The 23,435-nt window shown below is 40.7% G+C and overlaps 2 protein-coding genes across 3 annotated transcripts; one reads left to right on the top strand and one right to left on the bottom strand.

Annotated features, from left to right (window-relative positions):
* Nucleotides 1–730: 730 nt before the first annotated feature.
* fgf2 (fibroblast growth factor 2) lies at nt 731–10,894 on the top strand. Its single transcript, XM_084954100.1, has 3 exons — nt 731–1,282; nt 3,918–4,021; nt 7,829–10,894. Exons 1-3 carry the CDS (start codon nt 1,105–1,107, stop codon nt 8,012–8,014), a joined length of 468 nt encoding a protein of 155 aa, XP_084810226.1. The 5' UTR covers nt 731–1,104; the 3' UTR covers nt 8,015–10,894.
* Nucleotides 6,868–23,380, bottom strand: nudt6 (nudix (nucleoside diphosphate linked moiety X)-type motif 6). 2 transcript variants are annotated; one of them, XM_084954070.1, is made up of 6 exons: nt 23,017–23,380; nt 22,075–22,278; nt 13,148–13,203; nt 11,104–11,133; nt 10,265–10,319; nt 6,868–9,904 (listed from the first exon to the last, which is right to left on the bottom strand). In XM_084954070.1, exons 1-6 carry the CDS (start codon nt 23,267–23,269, stop codon nt 9,525–9,527), a joined length of 978 nt encoding a protein of 325 aa, XP_084810196.1. In that variant the 5' UTR covers nt 23,270–23,380; the 3' UTR covers nt 6,868–9,524. The 2 variants fall into 2 exon arrangements, with proteins under 2 accessions (XP_084810196.1, XP_084810203.1); XM_084954077.1 differs by lacking the exon at nt 11,104–11,133.
* Between the last annotated feature and the right edge of the window lie 55 nt (nt 23,381–23,435).

Raw genomic sequence — 23,435 nt, 5'->3', positions numbered from 1 at the left:
TATGTCATTACTTTATCTGTACAGTACTATACAGGTATAAATGTGTATCACTAATAATATTTGGTAGATATTTTTTCACTGCATGTGTATATAATATGTGCATTTAGCCGATACTGTCGAACAAAAACTTCTTGTTCAGCATGATGTCAACCGGAGCACAGCTGACTTTCTACTGGTCCCACACAAGCTTCAGATGTGGTAACGTTTGCCCAGAAGCCCAGAACAGTAAGTGCCTATTTTGACAAATGCATGACCTCCTCCTGGATAAATAACTTTCATCACTCATCATCCAGGCAGCTGGTTTGGAGAAAATTGAGAATAGCAATTAAAATAACTGGCTCGTGACGGTTTCTTTTTCATCTACTGGCATTTCTACTTTACATTGTTATTTTTTTCACTTATGAATAGCACTTACTGAATCACTACCAAGATGCCTCTGTTGGCTTTCTTATTATGTCCCTCTTTTCCTGCTCTTGAACAGACTGGATGAATGAAAACACTGGTTCTGTTCACATGGTTGCTGTGGCTCTTGGCTCTCAGAAGGGTCTCAGAGTCCAAATTGCACGTCCCCCTTCTTTGCCCTCCTCTCCTTTCCCGACTTCTGCTGGGTTGGTTGGTTAAATCAGTGAGCATTAGTGGGCGTGAGCATGTGTGTGTGTGTGCTGGTGCTCCTAGGGCGCATGCGAACTGAGGCCCAAAGGGGAAAGCCTTCCACACAGATCTAAGCCAGCTGCCCTGCTCTAAACACTCCATTGCAAGAAGAGTAGAAGGAAGAAGCGACCTGCATGCATCCCCCCTACCAGTGTGCTCAAAGTACACTGGCAAAGCAGCTGCCAGCTCTACAAACGGCAGACAAGCGTCTACAAATTGTAGATTTCGATCTTGCATAGGAGTCCGTAGAAGTGTTACTGCTTCAAATTCTCAGGACTCAAAGGGCACTTGCTGCCCTGAGAGGGGGGCCTTTCAAGCAAGCTGACCTCTGAGGTTAAGCAGAATCAGTTTGTGTGGAGGAGGGTAAGAGGGTACAGGCAGCAGTTAGCAGGAGGTGAGAGGCCACGGTGAACTGCTGCACTTCTCAAGAAGGAGACGACGTCCCTAACCCTGATGGCCACGGGAGGAATCACAACACTTCCCGCTACACCTGAAGACGGCGGCAGCAGCGGTTTTCCTCCTGGGAACTTCAAGGACCCTAAAAGGCTGTACTGTAAAAATGGTGGCTTCTTCTTGAGGATAAAATCTGATGGAGGAGTGGATGGAATACGAGAGAAAAACGACCCCCACAGTAAGTTCTTCCAGTCTCCTTCTTTTCACTTTACACAGTACACAGCACTTCTTGAGTTTCTGTTTTTAACATGCAACAGAGAAGAAAGAGCGAAGCAAAAAATTAAATAACGTGCATAAATAATAGGGGGATTATGTGAATTTTCCATTTGAATTATGATTATCAAACAAAACTTGCTAACACTAAGAACCAAATGTGTGTAGGTCACCTTCTGGAAAGTATAATAACCTCAGTACTAAAGAGTCACGCCTCAGTTTTTATTCATCAGTGGGACTTCTGATGGAACATGCTTGATGTTTTTAGTACTCCAAATGAAGATCACCATGCTGAGTCACACTGTTAACTGTATATTTTACGTCACAAAAGACAGCAAATCTGGGAGTTCCTGCGTCTTTGAGGCTGATGAAGTTATTATAAAAACCTGTTAAAAAATTATCTTACCCTCTGACCAGTCATCTGTGCCGACATTGAATTAATATTTATTCTGAGCGCCCCATTTTTTAAGAAAGGGTAAACATTAACGTGATTACGTTAATGGACAACTGTAGCATTCCTCAGTGCGTCACTGTCACTGGTTAAATGTGCCCTAAGCTTTTGTAAATAGGAGGGGAGGAGAGGAACATGAAATTTGGATTTTTCCTTGGAAAACACATGCTTGGATGCTTGGAAGTGTATTGCACAAGGTACAGTGTGACATTTCAAACAAATGCCTGATGCCAGTTCAAGGAGTGAGAGGCTATTTATAGGATAATTCAATTGCGTTTAATTATACTTCATTATAAGTGTTTATGAAATATCCGGAGAGATTCATCTTGTAGACGACATGAGAACGTTTAAGGAAGGAATATATTCACACTTCGTCATACAACGGCCATTAGTATTAATCATTTAGCTTTTTACCAAAATAGTTCTTAAGAGTTATTATGACTTGAGCTGTGCTTCCTCAATGGCCCTTTTGTTAAGGGTAGGATAGAGCTGCCAGCTTCTACAGACAAACCTGCCAGTAAGAATAGGAAATGTTATGAAAAATGTTGCCTAATATATCCTAGGGTCCTCGAGTAGAATTTCCATGCTAATGTAGATGGGACTCTTCTCTATCCGTTTGTGTTTTGTGTAAGAGACTTTTGATCCAAGAACCTTGGGGTCAATTCTGATACAAACTGGACACGACAAGAGACCCCAGAGCACACTTTACAGAAGCGGGGATCAGGTTCCCGCCATTCACAAACATTTCAGCACATAACCTATCCAAGGAACATTGAACACACCACAGTACATGCAGACCAATTGCACGTTTTGTTTTTTTTTGCCTCTTTGATCTGTAACATGAATCACCCAAACAGCTAGCTTAATGATAGACAGATGTGTGTCTACCCTTAATGGGGACTCATTCTAAAGAGATCCCCTATTCACCTCAAGGGGCCCCTGGATTCTTTTTGATTGCTGAGCATATATTGGATGAAGAAAAACAATGTCACTTTTTAAAAAAGGGAAATAAATAAATAAATCATTTAAGATCATGAATAAGCAATCTTACAGCCTGCAGGTACTGTGTAATGTCATTCTGTGTTTTTTGGTAATTAAACTTAACTATTTGTGCTAATAATAATGTTTCATTCATTCATGGCACATGCATCAGTCAGTGCCATGAATACAGAGGAAACCACAGCAACAAATCATTTGCCAGCAACTGAGGAAGCAGGACCTGATGTTTGGATGTAATGCTTGAAAGATGTTAAACGCAGCATAATTAGACTCACTGTCTTCATTTAAAATGCAAATAAAAAATGGGGAAAAGAATATATACATATTACTGAATTTATCAGGTAAAAAAAATGTCATGAGTTAAAAAAAACTACATTTGAGTTTAAGGCATGCGCTTTTAAGTAAGACAGAGGCTTCACTGGCCCAAAACTTTAGTATTTGATAGAGAGAAAACTGGCATACAAAATATGACTTTATGCATTGTTTTAAAGTAACTGTCTGGTTTTACAGGATTCATAAGTTATGTCACAGGAATTGTTTGATTTTGTGGTGGTTTGATTTTGTACCGCTTACCTGTATGGTCCAGAGGCAAAGAAACAAAACCCAAATATGAGAGCATGCCAGGTATTTGGCATACTTGCCTGACTCTTAGTTCTCTCAGCGGTGATTTTCCCAGTGGCATGTCCCTGTTTTGGCACATAAGCTCCCTTAAGGAAAGGAAAGTAAGAAAGTCAAAACGTCTACTAGTATAAGAGTCAGATATTTTGTCAGGAAAATCCTGCAACTTAAAGCTGATTTTATCTCATTGACTTTAAACATAACCTTGTCACATGGTTCAAATGGTGTGTGGGCTTGTTTATGAGAAAAAGGAAACCTTTAATCAAGGTTTCCTTTTTCTTAATTGTTTGTTAACTTAACAGCATTTTCGTTCCTCTGTTTTATGCCTCTTGTCTTTTTGCTCGTTGCAGTTCAAATGTTGAAATGCACCTGTACTGTGAGCTGTTTCTCTAACAGCTCACTGTTACACTTGCTGTGATTTAATAAAGAAATTCATATATTTTTTTAAAGTCAGCAGTCACTCTTACACTTTGATTAAACGTCCCATCATTAAACAACAACTTGCTCTCTGTCTCTGCTAATTCATCTTCAGTAAAGCTTCAACTCCAGGCGACCTCAGTGGGAGAAGTGGTCATCAAAGGGATTTGTGCAAACCGATATCTGGCAATGAACAGAGACGGACGACTGTTTGGAGCGGTGAGTGACTTGGATCGGTCTTTCCATCAACAAAGCTTGTGCTGTTTCTGTTCCATAAAGGATCTTGCTAATCTGTATGAAACATACTTGATTAAACTCACAGCTCTGTGACAAGAAGCATTTAGGTTGCAGTGTTTTGGAAACCAAATATTTCCCAGTACTGTGACAAGAAATCCTCCCATTCTAAAAATAATTAGGTTTATAGCCTCTCGCACTGGACTCATCAGAACATTCAAATTATAATAGTAGACCACTGTTGTGTGTGTGTGTGTGTGTGTGTGTGTGTGTGTGTGTGTGTGGCTGGCAGTTAGCGGACCCAAATTGCAGACTCAGAGATAAATTCAGAACTCACACAGCTTTATTGCTGGAGTTCGGGAAACTAAACACAAACAACAGAAAACTCGTCTAAACTGAACTTTAGGACTTACATGACTAAGTAAACAGGACGCGTACACACAAGGAGGGGATGATAATACACAAGATAATGAGAGGATGGGTGACAGGTGGAAACGCAGCTGGAACAAACTAGACATAATGAGAGAGAGGAAGCAAAGCTGAACATAAGGCACGTGACACAATGACTATCAAAATAAAACAGACAGAGACCAGACAAGGAAGACAAAGAACGAGGGCGAGATAGCAGAGAACACAGGAACCAGATAGACACACGACTGGGAAAACAGGCAAATGTACATGGAGGCAAAACAGACTTCCCAGGGAGACACAAATAACTAACACAAGAAACTAGATACTAGAGGACGTGGAACACAGAGGGAAGACTAAGACAGACTAAACGTGAAATGGAACTAAATTAACCAAAATTAAGGGACAGAGAACTCAGAAATATAAGGAGAAAAGACATAATATTAAACAACAATTCAAGGCAAGCACAAACTACTGGGTCACAAACCCGGGACAATGACAGACCACAGTTAAGCACAACTGACAAGATGCATCAATCAATGCAATCAATAAGCAAAAGACATAAACTGCACACATTTAAATAAGTCATCTCTGCCAAATCTTCCAAAACAATATATGAAAGTTTCCTTTTTTGTAACAAAAAAACAAAAAAAAAAAAACCCATACAAATGTGTTTTAGTGATGCAATAATATACTGAGTATTTATCCAACAGTGTGGATACCTGCATGTGAGTCGTTAATAATTATTATTAATAATTGGGAATTATAATAACTGCAGGCTTTTATTAAAAATACTTAAATTATTAAGCATTTTGGGTCTGAAAGACTGAAAATTGAACAGTACTTATTTTTTAATTTAAAAAATTATTATTATTATTATTATTAATAATAATAATAATAATAATAATAATAATAATAATAATAATAATAATATTGGAAATACATAATAAAAGCAACAAAAAAATTGCAGAAGTTTTTTTTAGAACAAATGAGAACCAGTGATTTTACTTTGTTGACTGTTGATGCATATTAAAATAAATAAATAAATAATGATAATTTAATCTAATTAAAGATATGCTGCCTTGCATTACTTGTATTTAGTCTTGGAATGATTCCTAACTGCACTTTTCCCTGTTACTAAGCTATTATAGTTTCAGCGTTGCTGTGAGTAAACCACTCCAGTTTCATGCCAATGCTGGTCTGTTGCCACAGTTGTTGCTGTTTATTGTGGAAGTGTGAACTGTTGGTGACTGATGTGGTTTGGTGGTTGTGAAGGCTCGTATAAAATCCATGTCATTGGCAAAAGGCATCTCCTCCTAATGAGAAGCTACAGCAGCAGTATGCCACCCAAGGCATCGCTCTGCTCAATAAAAGACCCACGTGATGGTCTCTGCACACTACCGTTTGCTTCCAAGAGATTGTGAAAGCAGTTGTTGTCAAGCAAATTAGAATTCACTGACACTGATGTAACACTTTGTCTGGAAAGTGTCAAATCTAGCTTTGGAGTCGGGTCATCTAGAAAGAGAGGTGATCTTGATAGATTTGTTTTGAATCATATGATCAACAAATACTGGCTATTGCACAAATATATGCATTAATAGATATATGTCCTGACTGGTTAATTCAGTAGGTACATCTGTTCCACTGCTCATTAATGCTTATATCCAATTATCCAGCAGCAAATCAGTGCATTTAGGCACATAGACATGGTTAGATGACCTGCTGAAGTTCAAACTGACCATCAGATTGGAATAGAAAGGTAATTTAAGTGACTTTGAAGGCTGCGTTATTGTTCGTGCCAGACAGGCTGGTCTGAATATTTACCACATTGAGGGTTTAAAAAGTTGACAAAATATCCAGTAGCAGCAGTTTGCTGCTTCAAAAATGCCTCGTTGATGCCAGAGATCACAGGAAGATGGCCAGACAGCTCTCAGCTGATGGGAAAGCAACAACGATTCAAATAACCACTTGTTATAACAAAGGTATGCAGAAGAGCATCTCTGAACAACCACACCAGGTGTCACTTTTGTCAGCTACGAATGGGAAACTGAAGCTCCAGTTCACACAGGGCTACCAAAACTGGACAAAAGAAGATTGGAGAAACCTTGCCTGGTCTGATGAGTCCAGTACCAACTGAGAAATGTTTAAATGCCAAACCCTACATGATTATTGCTGCCGACATTGTCCATTCCTTTATGACCACAATGTACCAATCTTCTAGTATGTGCAACAGCACCTGTCAGATCATGGTATCATATCTTAACATTGAGCCAAATCTCTGAGGAATGTTTCCAGCACCTTGTTGAATCTATGCCCTATATCGATCATATATATCATATAAGAGAAAAGGGGAAATATTTGGGGATATTTGATCTGTGCCTTGGTTTAATATTTTTTGATCTACAAACATTTCCACGAACACATTTTTAGGACCAAAGTCATTTTATTATTGGGAGTTTTGCACAGTGAATTAAACCAGGTAGACTGAGTTGTTGTTCCAGAAAATGTCTTCTGACTAATAGCAGCACAGTCACAGTCAAATAAAAACAGAAACTAAACAAAAGGGTTTTGTTGGACCGAGCATAGGGAGTCAACGCCCAGCATGATTTTGGCCAGACGTTTTCTACAAAGGACAAATCTAAGAAAGAATCTTGGGTAAAAATAGATGGACAACAACGTGGCAACACAAGAATCATACCATTCACTTTAAAGATTGTCATCTTTAGCATTCTCCAGTAAGATTCCTATAAGAGTCCTGTTAATTTCAAGTTTCTCTTTGACTGACATCGTGACTTGTTTATTTTTAGTGAGGTTCAACTACGGCACACATTGTCCTTATATTCATGGAAAGGTATGACTGTCTTTATTAAATAAGTGGGTTTATTACCACAAATCACAGAGTAAATAAACAACAGTCAAAATAAAGGTTGCATTTAGTTACAAAGTTATTTTAGGTGGAAACTTAATTACAGAATATATTAAACAATCATATTTCATTAAATCAATTATATTAAATTAAACATTTTCACTCAAAATTCCTATATATATGTATGTATATACAAAATAAAGGATGTGATGAAATGCCACTGTAAGTTACAAGATGCCCCTTAGATTGATTTTTATACAGAAATCCTGTTTAAGCAGAGGATACTGATAAGGCTACTCAGCAAACAGAGTATCTTAAACTATATTACAAACTAGTGTCACAGTCTTCTTAGGTTCTTAGCTCGTGAGTTGATCTAAGTTTACTAGGTGGCACTGTGTCCCAGTAGCTTTCTAATCTGCAGCCCCTGAAATTATACCTAAGCGGCACAGTTAACTCCACTGCAGACAGCATAACAGTCATATTTTATTCGCATTATTCTTCTGTGTCTTTCTCTACAGAGAAGAGCAACAGATGAGTGCTACTTCTTAGAGCGGCTCGAGAGCAACAACTACAACACCTACCGCTCCAGGAAGTACCCAAACATGTACGTGGCGCTGAAGCGGACTGGCCAGTACAAGTCTGGAAGCAAAACTGGACCGGGTCAAAAGGCAATTCTCTTTCTCCCAATGTCTGCTAAATGCTAATCTGGGCTCAGAGTGAGAGATACTGATGTCTGAATGAAAAGATGTGACGGCAATGAAGCAAGCCATCAGCATTGCCCAAAATAGCTGTGAAGCTTTACTGTTAGATCCTAACAGTTATTATTTTATCATAAACATGTCTGCAATTATTCAGCTTCACTTTAAAATTAGCACCATATAGTCATACCTTTTATTATATTATAATATTATTGTTACTATTATTATTAACCAGAATTTTACTGTAGACCAACCAACTGGAGCCAGCTGCCTAGTGCATCTCAGTTAAACAGCAGTACAACACAGTGGGTTTTTTAAAAAAAAAAAATTAACATAGCTCTCTCTCCATAAGGATTCGAAACAGCTATCTGCTTAACCTTAACCTAATGAAAGTCTAAGTTGGAGTCTGGGTTTAAGTGCAGGGTGTTGGTAATATACTGCATATTTGAGTGTTTTCATAAATAAGAAAACACGTTTAAATCCGACAATAATCTAACTGTATTATAGAAGTCTGAAAAATATAAAATTTGAATTAAAAGAAGAAGAAACACTAAAAGCAAAACCCAAGCATTTCTTCTCCTTTTGAACACGTAGGACTTGGACTGTTAAATAGATAAGTGTTGACTTGGTGAATTGTTGTATTATTGGCTGTTGATTGTGCTTGTTCGGCAAGAAACACAACCTTTAAATCCCAGCACAACATTTTAAAGACATTGCTTTGCCTTGTCATCACCATATTACTAACTGTGAAAAAGTCATTTAAATCAGCGGTCCCCAACCTTTTTTGCGCCACGGACCGGTTTATGTCTGACAATATTTTCACAGACCGGCCTTTAAGGCGTTGCGGATAAATACAACAAAATAAAACTAGTACTGGCACCAAAAAAAAAATGTATTCATAACACATGGTAAAAGACCCAGAGAAACCGAGTTAACGCTAAAAACAATAAAAAAAAATAACTATAAAAACTGATAAAACCCCTGAAAACCATAAATTTCACACCCGAGCCTCAACTCTCGCGGCCCGGTACCCTACGACTCGGGGGTTGGAGACCGCTGATGTAAATGACCAACATGGAGAGGAAAACCTATATTCATTGCTGGCAGTTGTTTGGGTGGTAAAGAATTCATTTTTGACTTACAAAGTTGGCAGTTTTTTCCTCCACATACCCCCTCCCATTTCTGAAATGAAACTGGAACCAAGATAAAATTAGCTAAAGTCACCACTTATCTCTGACAGTTATGTCATTTCTTATCATTGATTAATACATATTACAAGACCGCCAACTTTGGGTTTTGAACATGGCCACCAAGACGTGTTAAATAAAACATTTAAAACTGCAGCAATGCAGATGCAAAAAGCATCCTAAAATTTGCAGTGTGTTTTTAATCCAACCGGTTACACTGTAATTCTTCAAAAGTAACAGTCCAGCTATAAATACATTTTTAATATTTGACTAATGGTGACAACCGTGCTTCACCATATCTGGCTACAATGAGGTGATCTGTGGAGCTCCTATAATTTCAGTATGGGAAGCTGTCTGTAATATAACTGGTAAAACCTCCCAGAGTAAACAGCAGGAAGCTCCTCCATGTTGAGGTCAATCTTATCAAAGCCGTGCTCCAGGCCATGAAGCAGAAGACTGGCTAAGCGAGAGGTGATGGGCGTGGTCTCGCTGGTTTTGGCCAGCTCGCTGATGTCCAGCCACTCGCAGCGTAGACACTCCTGAGTGCAGAAGTTGATCTCGTAGGTTAGCGGGCTCAGCCGGCAGATGATGTACATGTCAGACATGCCGAAGGCACCGGGGTGGTTGTGCTGCTGCCGGATACTTAGCAGAGATCTGAACTCGGAGCGAACACCAGTTTCCTCAAACACTTCACGAACAGCAGTCGTACCTGAGAAAGATTTATTTAACATTTATACATGGAGGCATTTAAAAGACTTTGATCTAGGAACGATGATCCAATTCCACTGTCAGTATTACCTTGCAGATGGCGTTAAGAAGGGAAAAAGGAAAATACACATATATTTTTGAACATTTGATGCTGCTTTTCGGGTTGGGTCATGTACATAATTTTAAAGCTGCTTTTTAAAAGAAAAGGTGAATTTGAAGAATTTGCATATATATCATGTGCCTTATTTTGTATAGTTCAAATGAATGTATATGTATCATCTTTAAGTATAATGTTACACTCCAAAGAATTTAGCTACATGTACTGTATTAGTTCTTTTGCTCTGTTGACCGTGACACTCACCAATATTTTCTCCTGGATCAGACAAACCACCGGGAAACTTCCAAGCATTCTTTGTCTGAAATTCCAGAGCAAAGTTCAAATTTAACTTCAATTGTGATATATGGCACTGCTGTAAATGTATCTTAGATAATTATCAACATGTACACTGCAACAAGGTCTATTTCAGTCTTAGTCTAAAGTCACTTATTTCCTAAAATTAGTGGCTAAAAAAATAATGCCACATTTTGTTTCCTCTGTTAGAAAATGACCATGGATCAAGCTGTAATAATGAGATGAGAAATGCTCCAGTCTGAGCATCCTTTCATGTTATGTTTTAGGTTTATTTCCTCACTCTGGAGACTTTTACATTTGCTGCGGTGAAGTGTGTCTTCCAAAACTGTTTCACCACTTACCTTTGATATTTAATGACAGTATGCTGCTGGTTAAATTATGATGTCTGTGTATATATATTTTTGTAGTTACTTAAAGAATGTGCTGCGCTTTTTTTCCCCTTGCAGATCCTCTCTTTGTGAGGAACACAAATGCACTACGGCATTTATTTTCATGTATTGTAAACCAAATGCTATATTTTTGGAACGGTTTCTAAAATGTGCTGGTAGAAAGAAATAAAGAGACTTTGTGTAACAATAATTGTTGAGGTTCTTAAAAGTCGAGCGTCTCTCTCTTCCCTGCAGAAGCACACGCAGCTGAATGTAAAATCATTCCAAAGAAGTGCTGTAAGAATGCTGACCGTACGCAATCTGTTCATACTAAATCTACCGAGAAATGCTGCGTAAATGTCATTGCATGATGGTTAAACACTCTTACCATTACCTCATTCAGCTGATGGATATAATTACCTTGAGCCCACTGGGAATATGTAAGTTGTCCTGCAAGAGTGATAAAGTTTGGTTTCTTTTCAGGAAGTTCATAACCCTTAGCAAGCTCTGAACAGACTCGGCCTGTAAGAAACTTTCTACTGCCAAAGGGCCAGACTGTTATAAAGCCCGTTTCCAGTAAACAGCTCGATAGGGAGGAGGAAAGAAGGAGGAGGAGCAGGGGAAGAGGAGATAGAAGACTCTCTACACTTCCAGGCCACTAACTGCTCGTCTCTGCTTTGGGACAAAATACATTACATGCTCCCATGACTGTAGACTGGTGCACATGTTAGATGTAAGCAAAATCTGTCATTTATAATGCAACATATGGATATGTTAAGATCTGTTTCTTAACTTAAAAGAAATGTTTTAAATATAATATTTGTACCTATACCTCAATATAATAACTGGGTTAATAAATCTGGATCTTGCATACATAGGTCAAACCTCTTGGATCAGGACTGCAATAGTTTCTGTTGGGTTTGGCACTGATCACTTCTTTTATTTCTAGCAGACATTTGAGAGATGTTTTTTGCATGTAGAGGTCCAGCCTTTTGCCACTTTGCTTTGACAGTGAACAATGGTACATGTGTTGCAGTTGATGTTTGTGGAACAAACATGCTCATGTGCTGGTTTTGTGGCATGCCAGCACAGGTAATACTGACATTATCTGCAAAGCTGCTGAAAATGTCAAAATATATAGTAGATAGTAGTGAAAAAACAGAAACTCTAATGTCACCTAATTGTTTCTGTGTTACTTAATTACTTCACAGAGGACTTTATCAGGAGGAAAACTGATAGCACTTTTTATCTGTCTAACATATAATATGATATGTTATCAAATAGAAACAGGCGGCTTTGCATTTTGCAGTCGTTTCCTGCTCATTACAGAGAAACTACTACAGATGTTTCCATTTAATAATCCAGACATTACATATAATATTTACAGTATTGCTTTTAAACAAATTAGAATGCTCGGAACCTAATGAAGGATTAATTCAAGCATTATAATATAGTAATACTATCCAAATATGCCTAAACATCAGTCAATATTACATTTTTACGATGAGATTATTACAGTTTAAACTCTCTATATACATTCTCGTTTCTGCCTTGTTACCCTACTGTTACCACTGAGCTGTAATAAAATGCTACCAGAAAACTCTAAATTGGCAAAAATGTATGCCATCGACTTTTTCCAATGCCATCCAGTGGCCTGAATAGGAGTCTTTGCTGGGCCGCTTTTGGGCCCAGGACCTTATATTTGACAATCTTAATGTATGAACCTGTCTCTATTAATTACAAGGAAAATACCACATACTGTAATAAAAGATGTACACAGCCACCATAATGTCAGACTTTGGTTTGAAACCTTAAGTTCAGGAAGTTGGCTGTTGCTGTCCTGCATTTCATTTTGGTTTCTTTTTAACTGACCATGATGGTTACATAGTATGCTCAAGATCAAAACTACCTGACATTAGATTTTCCACTAGTTTAGGCTGCTTTTTTGAAAAGGTCTTAACATCTTATAGAGGACATCTTATGAGAGTAACAGTTCCCAAATGACATCAACATTACACAATCGCTTTTCAAAATTGCTAGCAATCTTGTTTGGGCTGACTGAAAATGCAAACAAAGCTGTGTCGAAGAGGATTCAAAAGAGGCCTGTTGTAAGTTAACTTCAAAACATCATGAGCACTACAGCAGGGCTCTGTGAGAGCTTACAGACGCACACAGAACTGTTTGAGTGCATTCAACTCACGTAAACATCATGTTTGCTTGAGGTCAGCTAATTTTGTGTTGAGCTATGTTAAGTGTGAATGGATTTCCAGCCAAGGTTTGAGTCAACAGAGGCCCAAGTTACTAAATAAACAAATACTAATCATCCACATTTTAACAGCAGCATGACTGATCCATCAGTGGTTCATTTGTGTGACTGATATTGGACAGATCAGCTTTTAGGAGGATATAAGATGTGTAGATATAAGGTGTATAGTGCATTTAAATAATAAAGTCAAACAGATACCTTATTTCTGTCTTGGACAACAAGGACCTTTCCACTGGACTCATCAACAACTGCACCTGGACAAAACAATCAGTCAGACATTAATTTTATATATTATTCAAGCACCTGTGTCCCTATATGCTGGTTCACATTTTGCATATAAATCGTAATAATTTTAAGCAAAATGTGGTCGTAGACTGGCACAAAACCAATCATTTGGTTGGACACATAACACATGCATCATGTGGCGAAGAAGGCCGCTGTCAGGCTTCAGAAGATGACAGCTGATTTGTTCGTTTTCTGTTTTGCTTCAAATCTCTGACCTACAAATACATCAAGATGGTAACAGTCTGGACTGCTGAGCTGGACAAGCTTGAAGATTTGAGTAATTTGGTGAACTAAAACTGTAATGACTTGAGGTGGTTGGCACTGTTGGCTCAAAGCAAGGAGGTTCTAGGATTAAATCCAGTCCAGGGCCTTTCTGTGTGTTTGCATGTTCTGCCATGTGTTCCTTCAGTGTACTCCAACATGCCAGTTCAAAGACATGCGTGGGGCAAAACAAAACAAAACAAAACAAAACAAAACAAAACAAAACAAAACAAAACAAAACAAAACAAAACAAAACAAAACAAAACAACAACTCTGAATAACACTTTTTTTTTTTTCAAAAAATGATGACAGTACCAAATACAGCAAATTTACAGGGCAGAAAGCCTTATGAGGAACACCTGTCAGACACAAGGATTGATGCGATCTATTGATAATGTATAAAATCTTGACATCAGCTAATTACTCATCGGCACTACATTTAAAGTAATACTAGCCATACATATAGAATATCTCCTGAAAACAACAAATTTTAATGAACTGCAAATCTTCTAAATGAACAAGACCAAGACTCAGACAATTTCCAAAAACAGAAGGTTAACTAAAAATTGTTTCTGTGGAACAGCAAATTGCTTTACTTTCTACAGTTACAAAGTCTGAGTGACTCAGCTGAGAAATTTGTGGACATCCGACTTCAACATTTACAGTTTTTCTCTGATGTTTCTCAGCAGCTAGTGACTAAGCAAGGCAGTTATGCGCTGCTGACAGTTGAGGAGGAGGAGGAAAAATGAGCCACTTTCTTTTCCGGTTGCTCTGTCTGACCGACCAAGACAAGCCTCCTCAAATGAATGTCACAGATGCGTAAAGAGGGATGTGTCTCGCTAAAGGCTTGACTTGGACTTCCAAGTGGAAATTGATGTCATCCCCAGTCCCTGTGCCATATGGCGCAGGAGGAGGCCTGGTTTCTGCTAAAGGAGGCTATCATTATTTAGCCCTCAGTCCAAGAAATAAAATGGTCATGAGGAGCGGGGAGCAAGAATTACAGTACGAGACAAAAAAAACCTGTGGATTCAATAGAAAAAACTGTTAATCACTTAATTGTATAGTTAAACTTTGAGCCACTTACTTCATATTTCACACATTTTTGTCTACTGTCTACTACACTTTGGTATCGCAAACAATTACAGGTTCATGCTCTTATCTTTACATTATGAGGTCATTATGAATCTGAGCTTCAAGTCCACTAAGTTTTAAATATAAAACAGTTGGCAAGCGTCTTCAAACTGTATCCTGGAACCAAGGAGGAAAAAGTAGGAGAAATAACTAAGAAGAAGAGGAAGAAGGAAAGAGTAACAAGACAATCACCCAGCATTGTTGTTTACTTGTGATTACCTCTTCTACAGATAAAACTAGGCATCAATGTTAATTTAAAATAATGCTTGATTCAGGTTGATGCAGCTGTAGCGATTGGTTAGGGAGAATCAAATTCCCTTCCCAATGGAAATTAAAAAAATACTTACAAATATGAAATAAAAACATATATTGAAGAGTGGCAGTTAATTTGAGCCCTATAAGTGTTTTTCCACTGCATCACAGAGACATGGAAATTAGTTTACCTGGACCACTGAAAAAAGGCTCTGCTAAGTGTGCTGAACAAAGTGAATTTCCTAGCTTAAATAAAAAGGAACTGAAACCTCTGCCTAAATAACAAGCTACAAAATGAAGAGACTACTACAGGTTTAGAGGAGACACTAAAGTGTGCCTGCCCACCTTTGTAGTTATCTTAGAGATTTATTTTCAGTTTTGTTTTTCCCAGAAACTTTCACTCTTTTGTTTTTTGTTAGGAGTCAAATTAGGCCATTATGATTTTCAAATAACTTCTGACATTAATTGACAGTGTTATTAGTGAGTACTGTTTTGGGGTACTGGCCAAAACCACAATAAGAACGAGTTGTGAAAAATAACCTTTTTACTCTCTTATTGGGTAAAATCTGAGTCTGGCAGGACATCAGGCGTATGGCTGACAGAGGATTTAATGGATGACTGCTTTCCAATCACGAGTTATACTTTTGGCCCTATTGCTGTATCTTTGTGAAAATAATCCAGAGCCACTGTCAGCACACACATAAGGAAACTGGAATCTAAACAGCTGTGTATTTCAGATTCCTGAACCCAGTTTCATCATCAAACAAATCTGGCATCTAAAAAAGGGAGTTTCTGGTCCCCATTCCTCAGAAAGATGCTCTGGACATGTTCTGACATGCTTGAAGTGCATCTACTCTTTGGTAAAGGTATGAATGGCACTCTGCCCTCTGCTGGACAATCACAAAGTTAGCACTTGGGCTGAGCAACTCCTTTTCCTGTTGATCGTCTCTTCACAGTCAGTCCTGAGTGAATTTCCATTTGCGTAAGTGAAATGAGCTAGAGTTAAAAAATGCAAATCCCAAATGACAAACAAGCTTTTATCCATTTAAAGATGATAACAAACTACTGGTGTTTTGTGTTAGCACCAAATGTAGGTCACAGTTTACTCCAGCTTTAGCTATTTAAAAGTGATTTAAAAGTGACAGCAGAATACAGTTTGATTTTTCAACACTTTTACATCTTTTGTCACATCTGACAGATTCTGTTACACAACCACTCGCAACACGCAAGGCACTCATCATATTAGGAAACAAATGCGGAGGGCAGTTGTCATCGCTGATGGGTTTACATAGACTTTGTGTCCATAACAATTGTCATTTGGTCTAATGTGCTGAAGCAGTTTGTGCTCGGCTCAATCATCCACAGATGAGATTCTCTCTTTCACAGCACAAACTCTTTCCACTGAGAGGTTGGTGTAAAAACTACCAGGAGGTGACAAGATATGATCAAATAGTTCAGCAGCTTTACTCAGAAAACCTAAAAAATTTAATTTATTTAAATGTGTACACTTCTGGATTGGTTCCAGCTCTACGGCTATTTTGTTTAATGACCCTCGCAAGTATCATCCTGATCACTTGTTCTTGCACATCTGCCACGGACCTCAGACTTGTACAGAGAGAATCAAGAGGATACCTGCAGGTTTTTCAACATTTACACGGTTATGCATTCTGAATTCATTCCACAGGGTCAGATTGTCTCGATGGAGTTCTGTCTGAAGGAGAACATTTGACAGAAATAACCACAACTTTGCTGAATTTCATTGTGCAATCCAGCACTGGCATATAACAATGAAAACAAGGTTTTTTTTGGCAACAAACACCTGTTCTACTTGCCCAGTATGACTCACTGCAACTTGTCCTTTTCCCTAAAAGGCAATTCATGGAAATTCATACTGGAGAAGATACAGTGCACACTGTGTTTCGTTGTCTCACTATGGGGATATGCAGACTTCCGTATTGCCAGATAAGCCCATCTGAACAACTGACCGCCACCTTAGGAGGTCTCGTGGGGACCCACACAATGTGGGCTAGAGATGGTGCAGTGACAGACCCGTGCTGGAATAAGCCAATTGGATCGCCTCAAAAATCCAGTGGGAAATGCATTGTTTGCTAATGGCTTCCCAACATGTGGTTTAGCCCAGGAAACAAACAGCTGATCCGACCTCCTGAAAGCCTTTGTTCTCTCTATATAGGTACACAAAGCCCTAACTGGACAGAGAGCATGTAGGTGCTCCTGTTCAGGGGAGGAGACAGGAGGGGGCAAAAAGCTTCTAGCTCCAATGGGGTGCATTGGAGATGAAGATTTTTGGGCACAAAGGCCCCCAGCACTAGGGGGACTTTGTCCCATGTGGGGACAAGAGATTTAGACACCGGGTGGAGCCGTTGTGCCCCTTTCATAAAACGGTAGACTAGTTGGTGATGGCTCACTGGGCCATCCACGAAGCCCACATGACAGGCTGAAATGGCAGCTAGATATACTTTAATTGTGGAAAAGTATCTAACAATTCCTGGAGAAAGGAGAGAATTGTTGTTACAGAGCACTGAAAGGAGAGAGTGTGAGACTTTCCACACCACTCCTCAAATACCCTCCACTTGTTCTCATACAATGATCTTGTGGAGAGGGCTCTAGCACTGTGAATAGTGGTTATAACACCCTGGGGGGAGTCCTGCCATCCTCAGATTCAACCTCTCACAGGCCAAGCCACAGAGCGAGGTGCTCGGGGTGAGGGTGAAAACTCTCCCCCCTGGCTTGGGAGACTAGGACTCGTCGGAGATGGAGAGGAAAGGGTTCGCTCCACAAAAGGGGCATAATCTCCGCTAACCAATGGGACCTCGTCCACCTTGGAGCAATCAATATCATTGTTAGCCCTCTCTCTTTCACTCTGGTTAGAGTGTGAGAAATTAAAGAAAGTGTCTCAGTGCTAGAAACGCTGCTAGCAATTCTAACCAGTTTATGTGAGCAGCCCTCTGTCGTGAGTCCCAGTTGTCGCTCACTTTTTACTCTGTCCACAGAGAGACACGCTCTGTACAAGGAGTTTAGAACTATTCCTATGAAAGAGATGGCCTGAGCTGGCTGCGGGACACTCTTTTCATAGTTTATGGTGAAACCCAGAGCCATCAGGTGATCCACTATCAACCTGGTATGCTTTCTTCCCATTATGGGAGACCAAATGGCACAACCTGGTACTCATACATTCTGCCCTGAAACGCAAATCTCGGGAATTTTCTGTGAGGCAGGTAAATAGGGATGTGAAAATATGCGTCCTTCAGGTTTATTGATGTAAACCAATCGCCTGGGCGCACTACATGCGGCAAAGTGGTGGTTGTCAACATCCTGAATTTGTATGACCTCAGATGCTGATAGGTCCAGTATCGGATGTAGTCCCCCTCCATTCTTGGGCACGAGAAAATGCTTTGAGTAAAAGCTGCATTGGCTCTGGTCCTCGGGTAGTTCTTGTACTGCACCCTTTGATAGCAAGGTAGATATTTCTTCTTGCAGAATCCTGGCTGATTCGCCTTTTGCAAGAGAGAAAATCACTCTGTGAAATCTGGGAGGGGTGGTTACGAATTACAAATGGTAGCCTCGCTCTTATGTCCTCACAACCCACTCTGGCACAGCGAGAGCTCGCCATCTCTCTATTCTTGCTGACAGGGGCCCCAAAGTCAGGCACTCCAAAGTACATGGGACTTTGGCTCCCTCTTGTGGCGGAAACTGGTCCTGCGGCCCAGACCCGAATGTGCATGCGCAGGTGGCCCGTGCTTGACAAGCGTTCATGGGACCGGACATCACTGAGGAAATCGACCCAGGTGGTGCCTGGGGGGTGTGAAGGCATTATGTTTTTCAACATATTTTCTGTGTTTTTCACACATTTTTCCCGTGCCCTTGGCAACATGCCTGGATGCAGGGGGTGAGTTTTTAATAAACAGTGTGCTTTTGTGAGACTGTGACACGCTTGACTCAGCTGAACAGTGTCTCGTCTCTTTGTTGGAATGTGCTCTGCGGGATCCAAATCGAGTCCCAGGCGCTGGAAGACGGAAGCAGAACACACTTCTCCATACTGAGTCCTGAAGTGAACTTGGAGCCCGGGCTGGTCTGGCTCCGATCTCCCTGTGGGGAGATGTTAGGCAGTTTGCTTCTTCTTGTGGTCTGACTGCTTGGCTGGTGGTGGGTCACCCTGAGCGGCACCAGGTAGGACGTGTTTCCTAGGCCAGTAGGTCTTAGGGTTCTGCGATCCTAGGGGACACTGGGCCGCAACCTGTGGAGCTGGGCGGCAAGGGATTTTAAATGTCGGCACGCCGGCTGGACACCTGGTGACCTGAGCGATCGTAGACGGAGGCGCAGCCTGGGTCTTCCTAGGGAGACACAGCTGCAGGGCCTTTCCCTCTTTCTTTTTTTCCTCGCACAATCTTTGCATGGTAGCAACGGTGGTCCCTAAAAAGCCCAGTGGGGTTGATGCTTTCATCCAGAATGTCACGTTTTTCTCTGTCCGAAAGTCCCAACAAGTTCAGCTATCTTGAGAGCTGAGCGCTCTGCCTGCCGCTTGTACTGCTGCTCTAGTAAGGTGGAGACACTGGTCCGTAACGACGCCCAGCTCTTCCCACAGCTTGCTAGCATCGGGGTTCACAGCAGTCTGGTCCTGGAGCTCTGCCGAGTAGGCTAGCAGGAGTGATGAGGTGTTCAATGCCCTCACGGTGGTGGCAACTGATTTATACGCCTTGTTCAGCCTTGGAGGGCAGGGATGGAACAGATGATATGGAAAGTTTCTGGTTTCGGTGGAGATGAGAAGCCACCAGATTCTCCACTATGGGAATTTGGTAGATGCCCTTCTCCTTCGTTCCAGCGCAGTCAAATGCCACTACTCCCTGCACGGGGTTGGGTGACAAAAATGGCTTTGCCCAGCAGCGTATGACCTTGTCCATGCATTCGGGGATAAGTGGCAGTACCTGCTTAGTAGTGCGCTTTGCTTTAGGGAGCCTTTTAACCTTGTACCTTGAGGTGGAGGTCTCCGTTGTCACTGTGGGCCATGGGACTGCCAACTTTTCAGCTGCCCGTTTTGCAAATAGCTCCATACCTGTGTGACTGTGTGCCGGGGTTATCACAATCAGACCTTGTGTCACAGAATTCTGACCAGAAGGGGCAAAGAAAACGTTGTCATCCTCGTCCGAAACAAGATGTTCCGATGCTCCCTCAGAGGATTCTATGAGTAGCTCGTCATTATCCTTCAGGGAATCAGACAGCATAGCTTCACAGCTGACCTTGGCACTGTCCACCAGCGGGAGGATGATATCCATCTCGTTGCCCAGCTGGTACCTGGTGTGGCTGACTCAGTGTGCTCCATCGGTGCACCAATTGGAGACAGCATTGGGTCCTTCTTCGACAGGCTAGCCTGGCGGGCTAGCCTTCGACAAAGGCTTTTCTGGGTAAAGCAAGCGCAGAGTTTGCATGAACCCAGTGTGGGCGCTTTGCAGCCCGAGGCACATCACACAAGCCTCATGTGTATCTGAACCTGAGATTGCGCAACCGCAGGGACAAATTCTGGGCAGCGGTTTACAGTCTGCCATATTAAGGAAGCTTGGTGTAGCTTGGAATGGCTGGACAGCTAACGCTGATCTTTTTTTTTTTTTTTTTTTTTTTTTTTAATCGGTCGGGTAGCTATGGTGAGCTAGTATGACCTGGCTAGTGTGGTGGCTAGCTCTTGTGGTACTTGGCTTGGTGACCATGTGTAGCAAGGACAGTTAGCTTGGTCAGCTAACTGTTGTGCTAGGTGCGTGGCAGCTAACACACTCTCCAATATGGCTCTGTAGTGAAGAACAGGCAACTGGAAAAGCGAGCCGTGCTAGCACCTGGTGACCAAGGTGTTAGCTTGCTCGAGTGGAAAGTTAAGCAGGCACTAACGTTGACAGTCAGGAGAAATGAGGTTTCTAAGAAGCGAGAAGAGGAAATTGAATCACGGGTGACGCTGTGTCACACCCTTTTATAGGGAGGAGGGTGGCACCTCCCTGACGCAAGCGTCACGACTGCCAGCCAATGCTGGCTGGAGTAATGCCATAGAGGCTTCTGAGGACAACGCTGAGAGAGCGTTCCCCATAGTGAGAAACCGAAACGAATGTTTGAAAGAGAACTTCCACAGAGTGGCCGTAAATGCAGTGCTGTGAAAAAATGTCAGCCACCTTCCTGAGTTCTTATTTTTTTGCATTTTTGTCACACTTACATGTTTCAGATCATCAAAAAAATGTAATGTTAGACAAAGAAAAAAAGGGCATTTTGAATAAATACAAAATAGTTTTTAATTGATGATTTCATTAGATTGAAATCCACAGCGATGTGAAAGACTCATTGTGAAAGAAAGACTTCTCGCAAATGCTTGATTGCAGTTCTTGTTGTCGAGGGTGACACAACCAGTTTTTAGCTTTACTTTTTCACATAGCGCCACGTATGTTTGGATAGCTTTTGTCTCTTAATAAATTAAATCATCACTTTACTCGAGTTATCTTTGTCTATCATTATAATTTGTTTCACAGTATGAAACATGTAAGTGTGTAAAATATGTTTTTAAAGAAAAAAAAACCTTTTTCACAGCACTTTAAAGGTGTAGTGGGCCAACATCCCTCCTGAGATGGGTGGAAACCTGGTGACCAACAAACAAACGTCTTACCATTGTGCTTGGCAACAAGGATTTCTCCACCAAGCCCTAAGTCATATTTTGCTTGGAGATCAAATACTTATTTTACTCTGTGACATAAAAATCTGTTTACATTTTTTATGTAATTTGTGTTTTTTCATTATTTCTGGCTGATTTTCTGTCTCTCTCCATTAAAATGAAACTACCATAAAACTGAGAGAATGTTCATTTCTTTGTAACTGAGCATACTTACAAATTCAGCAGGGGTCAAATAATTATTTCCCACACTTTATCTGTATTTTAGCATATATATTATTACTCTTTGAACCCACTGGTTTGATTGGATAATCTTAACCAAAGGTCCACTTCATAACTTTCTTATAACTCAGTCTTATGGTTTCCAGTGGGTTCTGGCCCACTGAATCACTTTGCATTTTTGAGACATGTGCTGTAGCCACTGTAGTTTACTGTAATGGTAATAAAAGGACCTCAGGTGAGACTTTTCCTGTAAAAACTGCTTCCAGAGTCAAGAGGAGTTTTTTCCCCCCCTAACTTTCAGGGCAGAAATCTCTACCTGCCACTCCAATTTGGTGAGTTGCAAAACCTGGAAGTCTGCTCTCCCCCTCTCCCAGCCAAAGAGCCAGCATGGCGTAGTCGTTTCTGGCATGATGGAAGGTGAAGCCGTGAGCCGAGGCGGCGGCAGCACATCGACTCAGCGAGATGGGTACTCGAAGCCACACTGCTGCCTTCCCCTCTGCTTTCCACTGGGCTAAAGAATCTGCAGAGTTCAGATACAGTTTAATTTTGTATCTCCCATAAACTATAAAGTACATAAAGAAACAGTTAATATGTTGCAGAAGTGACATAATAAAAAGTGAAAAGCTTTTAAAAGGCATTTGCACCTAATTGAATTGTGAAGACAATCTCAAGAGAGAGATGTGAAAAGATAAAGAGAGAATGACAAACAGCAGACACGTTTCTGGTGGAAGTAGCTTTCATGTGAGTAGAGTTTAAAGAGGGACAACTGAAAAACAGCTAACTGGATTAAAGCAGCCACAAAAATAGATAAGGGACATTTTTAATTGCTCATTGAGAGTTTTCATTTTACATTTAAGTAAGATAGCGAGTGCTGGCTCAATGAAAGGGAGAGCTGAAAAAAATAAAGAAGAACCATATGAAAACATGTAAACCCCCGAAGATGAACTTTCAGTAATTGCAATGTAATAACAATAGTATCAATGTTTTAAAAGTAGTATTGCTTTTGCTCGGAGAAACAACACAGAACATATTTTAAAAACATTTTATACCCCAGACATGCTCCCTTGGCTTAGATGCTATGAGCAATTTAACATTAAATATATAATACCTTATGTACAAACAGTACCGGCCTATTATAGATAACTGTCAGACCACTAGTTAAGACAGGTTGATGATTTAAGAGCCTTTGGGGAAAACAGGATGCGCGCATTGCCTTCCCTCTCCTCCTACACAGCAGCCAGAGTTCAGGGCGACAAACCTTGCAGTAAACCGCTGAATGAGCTCTCGCTGATGTCACCCGGCAGTCCGACCTCAGCCAGGTTCACTGTCACTCCACCGAATCGGTCCACTTTCCCCGTTAAAGCGCTGACCCCGTGGACTTGCTGAAACTGTGAACAAGTTAAAGTGCAGGAAAAGGCACGGGTAGCTGTGCGTACGGGAAGAGACATGTTATTACAAAAGCGGCCTCTCGCCAACGGCAAAAGTCTGGCAACAAAGGTAGAGCCAGCCATATTACCGTAACACGATAAGTAACCGAATAAAAGCAGAATATATTCAGCTGACAGCCGATAAACGAGCTGTCCAGTACAGTTGCGTAAACGTCCGTGCAGGAAATTGCATAAATACCGTAATGAACCACTAAAACAGCCCTGACACGTGAACCAAACTCCTTTCGCA

This window comes from Perissodus microlepis, chromosome 2 (genome assembly GCF_051167445.1).
Source record: "Perissodus microlepis isolate ML-2025 ecotype Zambia chromosome 2, ASM5116744v1, whole genome shotgun sequence".
NCBI lineage: Eukaryota > Metazoa > Chordata > Actinopteri > Cichliformes > Cichlidae > Perissodus > Perissodus microlepis.
The sequence above is the reverse complement of the archived record's forward strand: the minus strand, read 5'-3'. Positions and strand labels throughout refer to the sequence as shown.

Bases quoted from the DNA above. Each gene is read 5' to 3' on its own strand.
- fgf2 (XM_084954100.1), top strand. From the start codon at position 1,105: ATGGCCACGGGAGGAATCACAACACTTCCCGCTACACCTGAAGACGGC. The intron at 1,283-3,917 runs GTAAGTTCTTCC...ATTCATCTTCAG, and splicing joins AGAGAAAAACGACCCCCACA to TAAAGCTTCAACTCCAGGCG. The intron at 4,022-7,828 runs GTGAGTGACTTG...CTTTCTCTACAG, and splicing joins ACGGACGACTGTTTGGAGCG to AGAAGAGCAACAGATGAGTG.
- nudt6 (XM_084954070.1), bottom strand. From the start codon at position 23,269: ATGGCTGGCTCTACCTTTGTTGCCAGACTTTTGCCGTTGGCGAGAGGC. The intron at 11,134-13,147 runs GTATCTGTTTGA...TCACTCTTGCAG, and splicing joins TTGTCCAAGACAGAAATAAG to GACAACTTACATATTCCCAG. The intron at 10,320-11,103 runs GTAATTATATCC...CTGGAATTTCAG, and splicing joins ATATTCCCAGTGGGCTCAAG to ACAAAGAATGCTTGGAAGTT.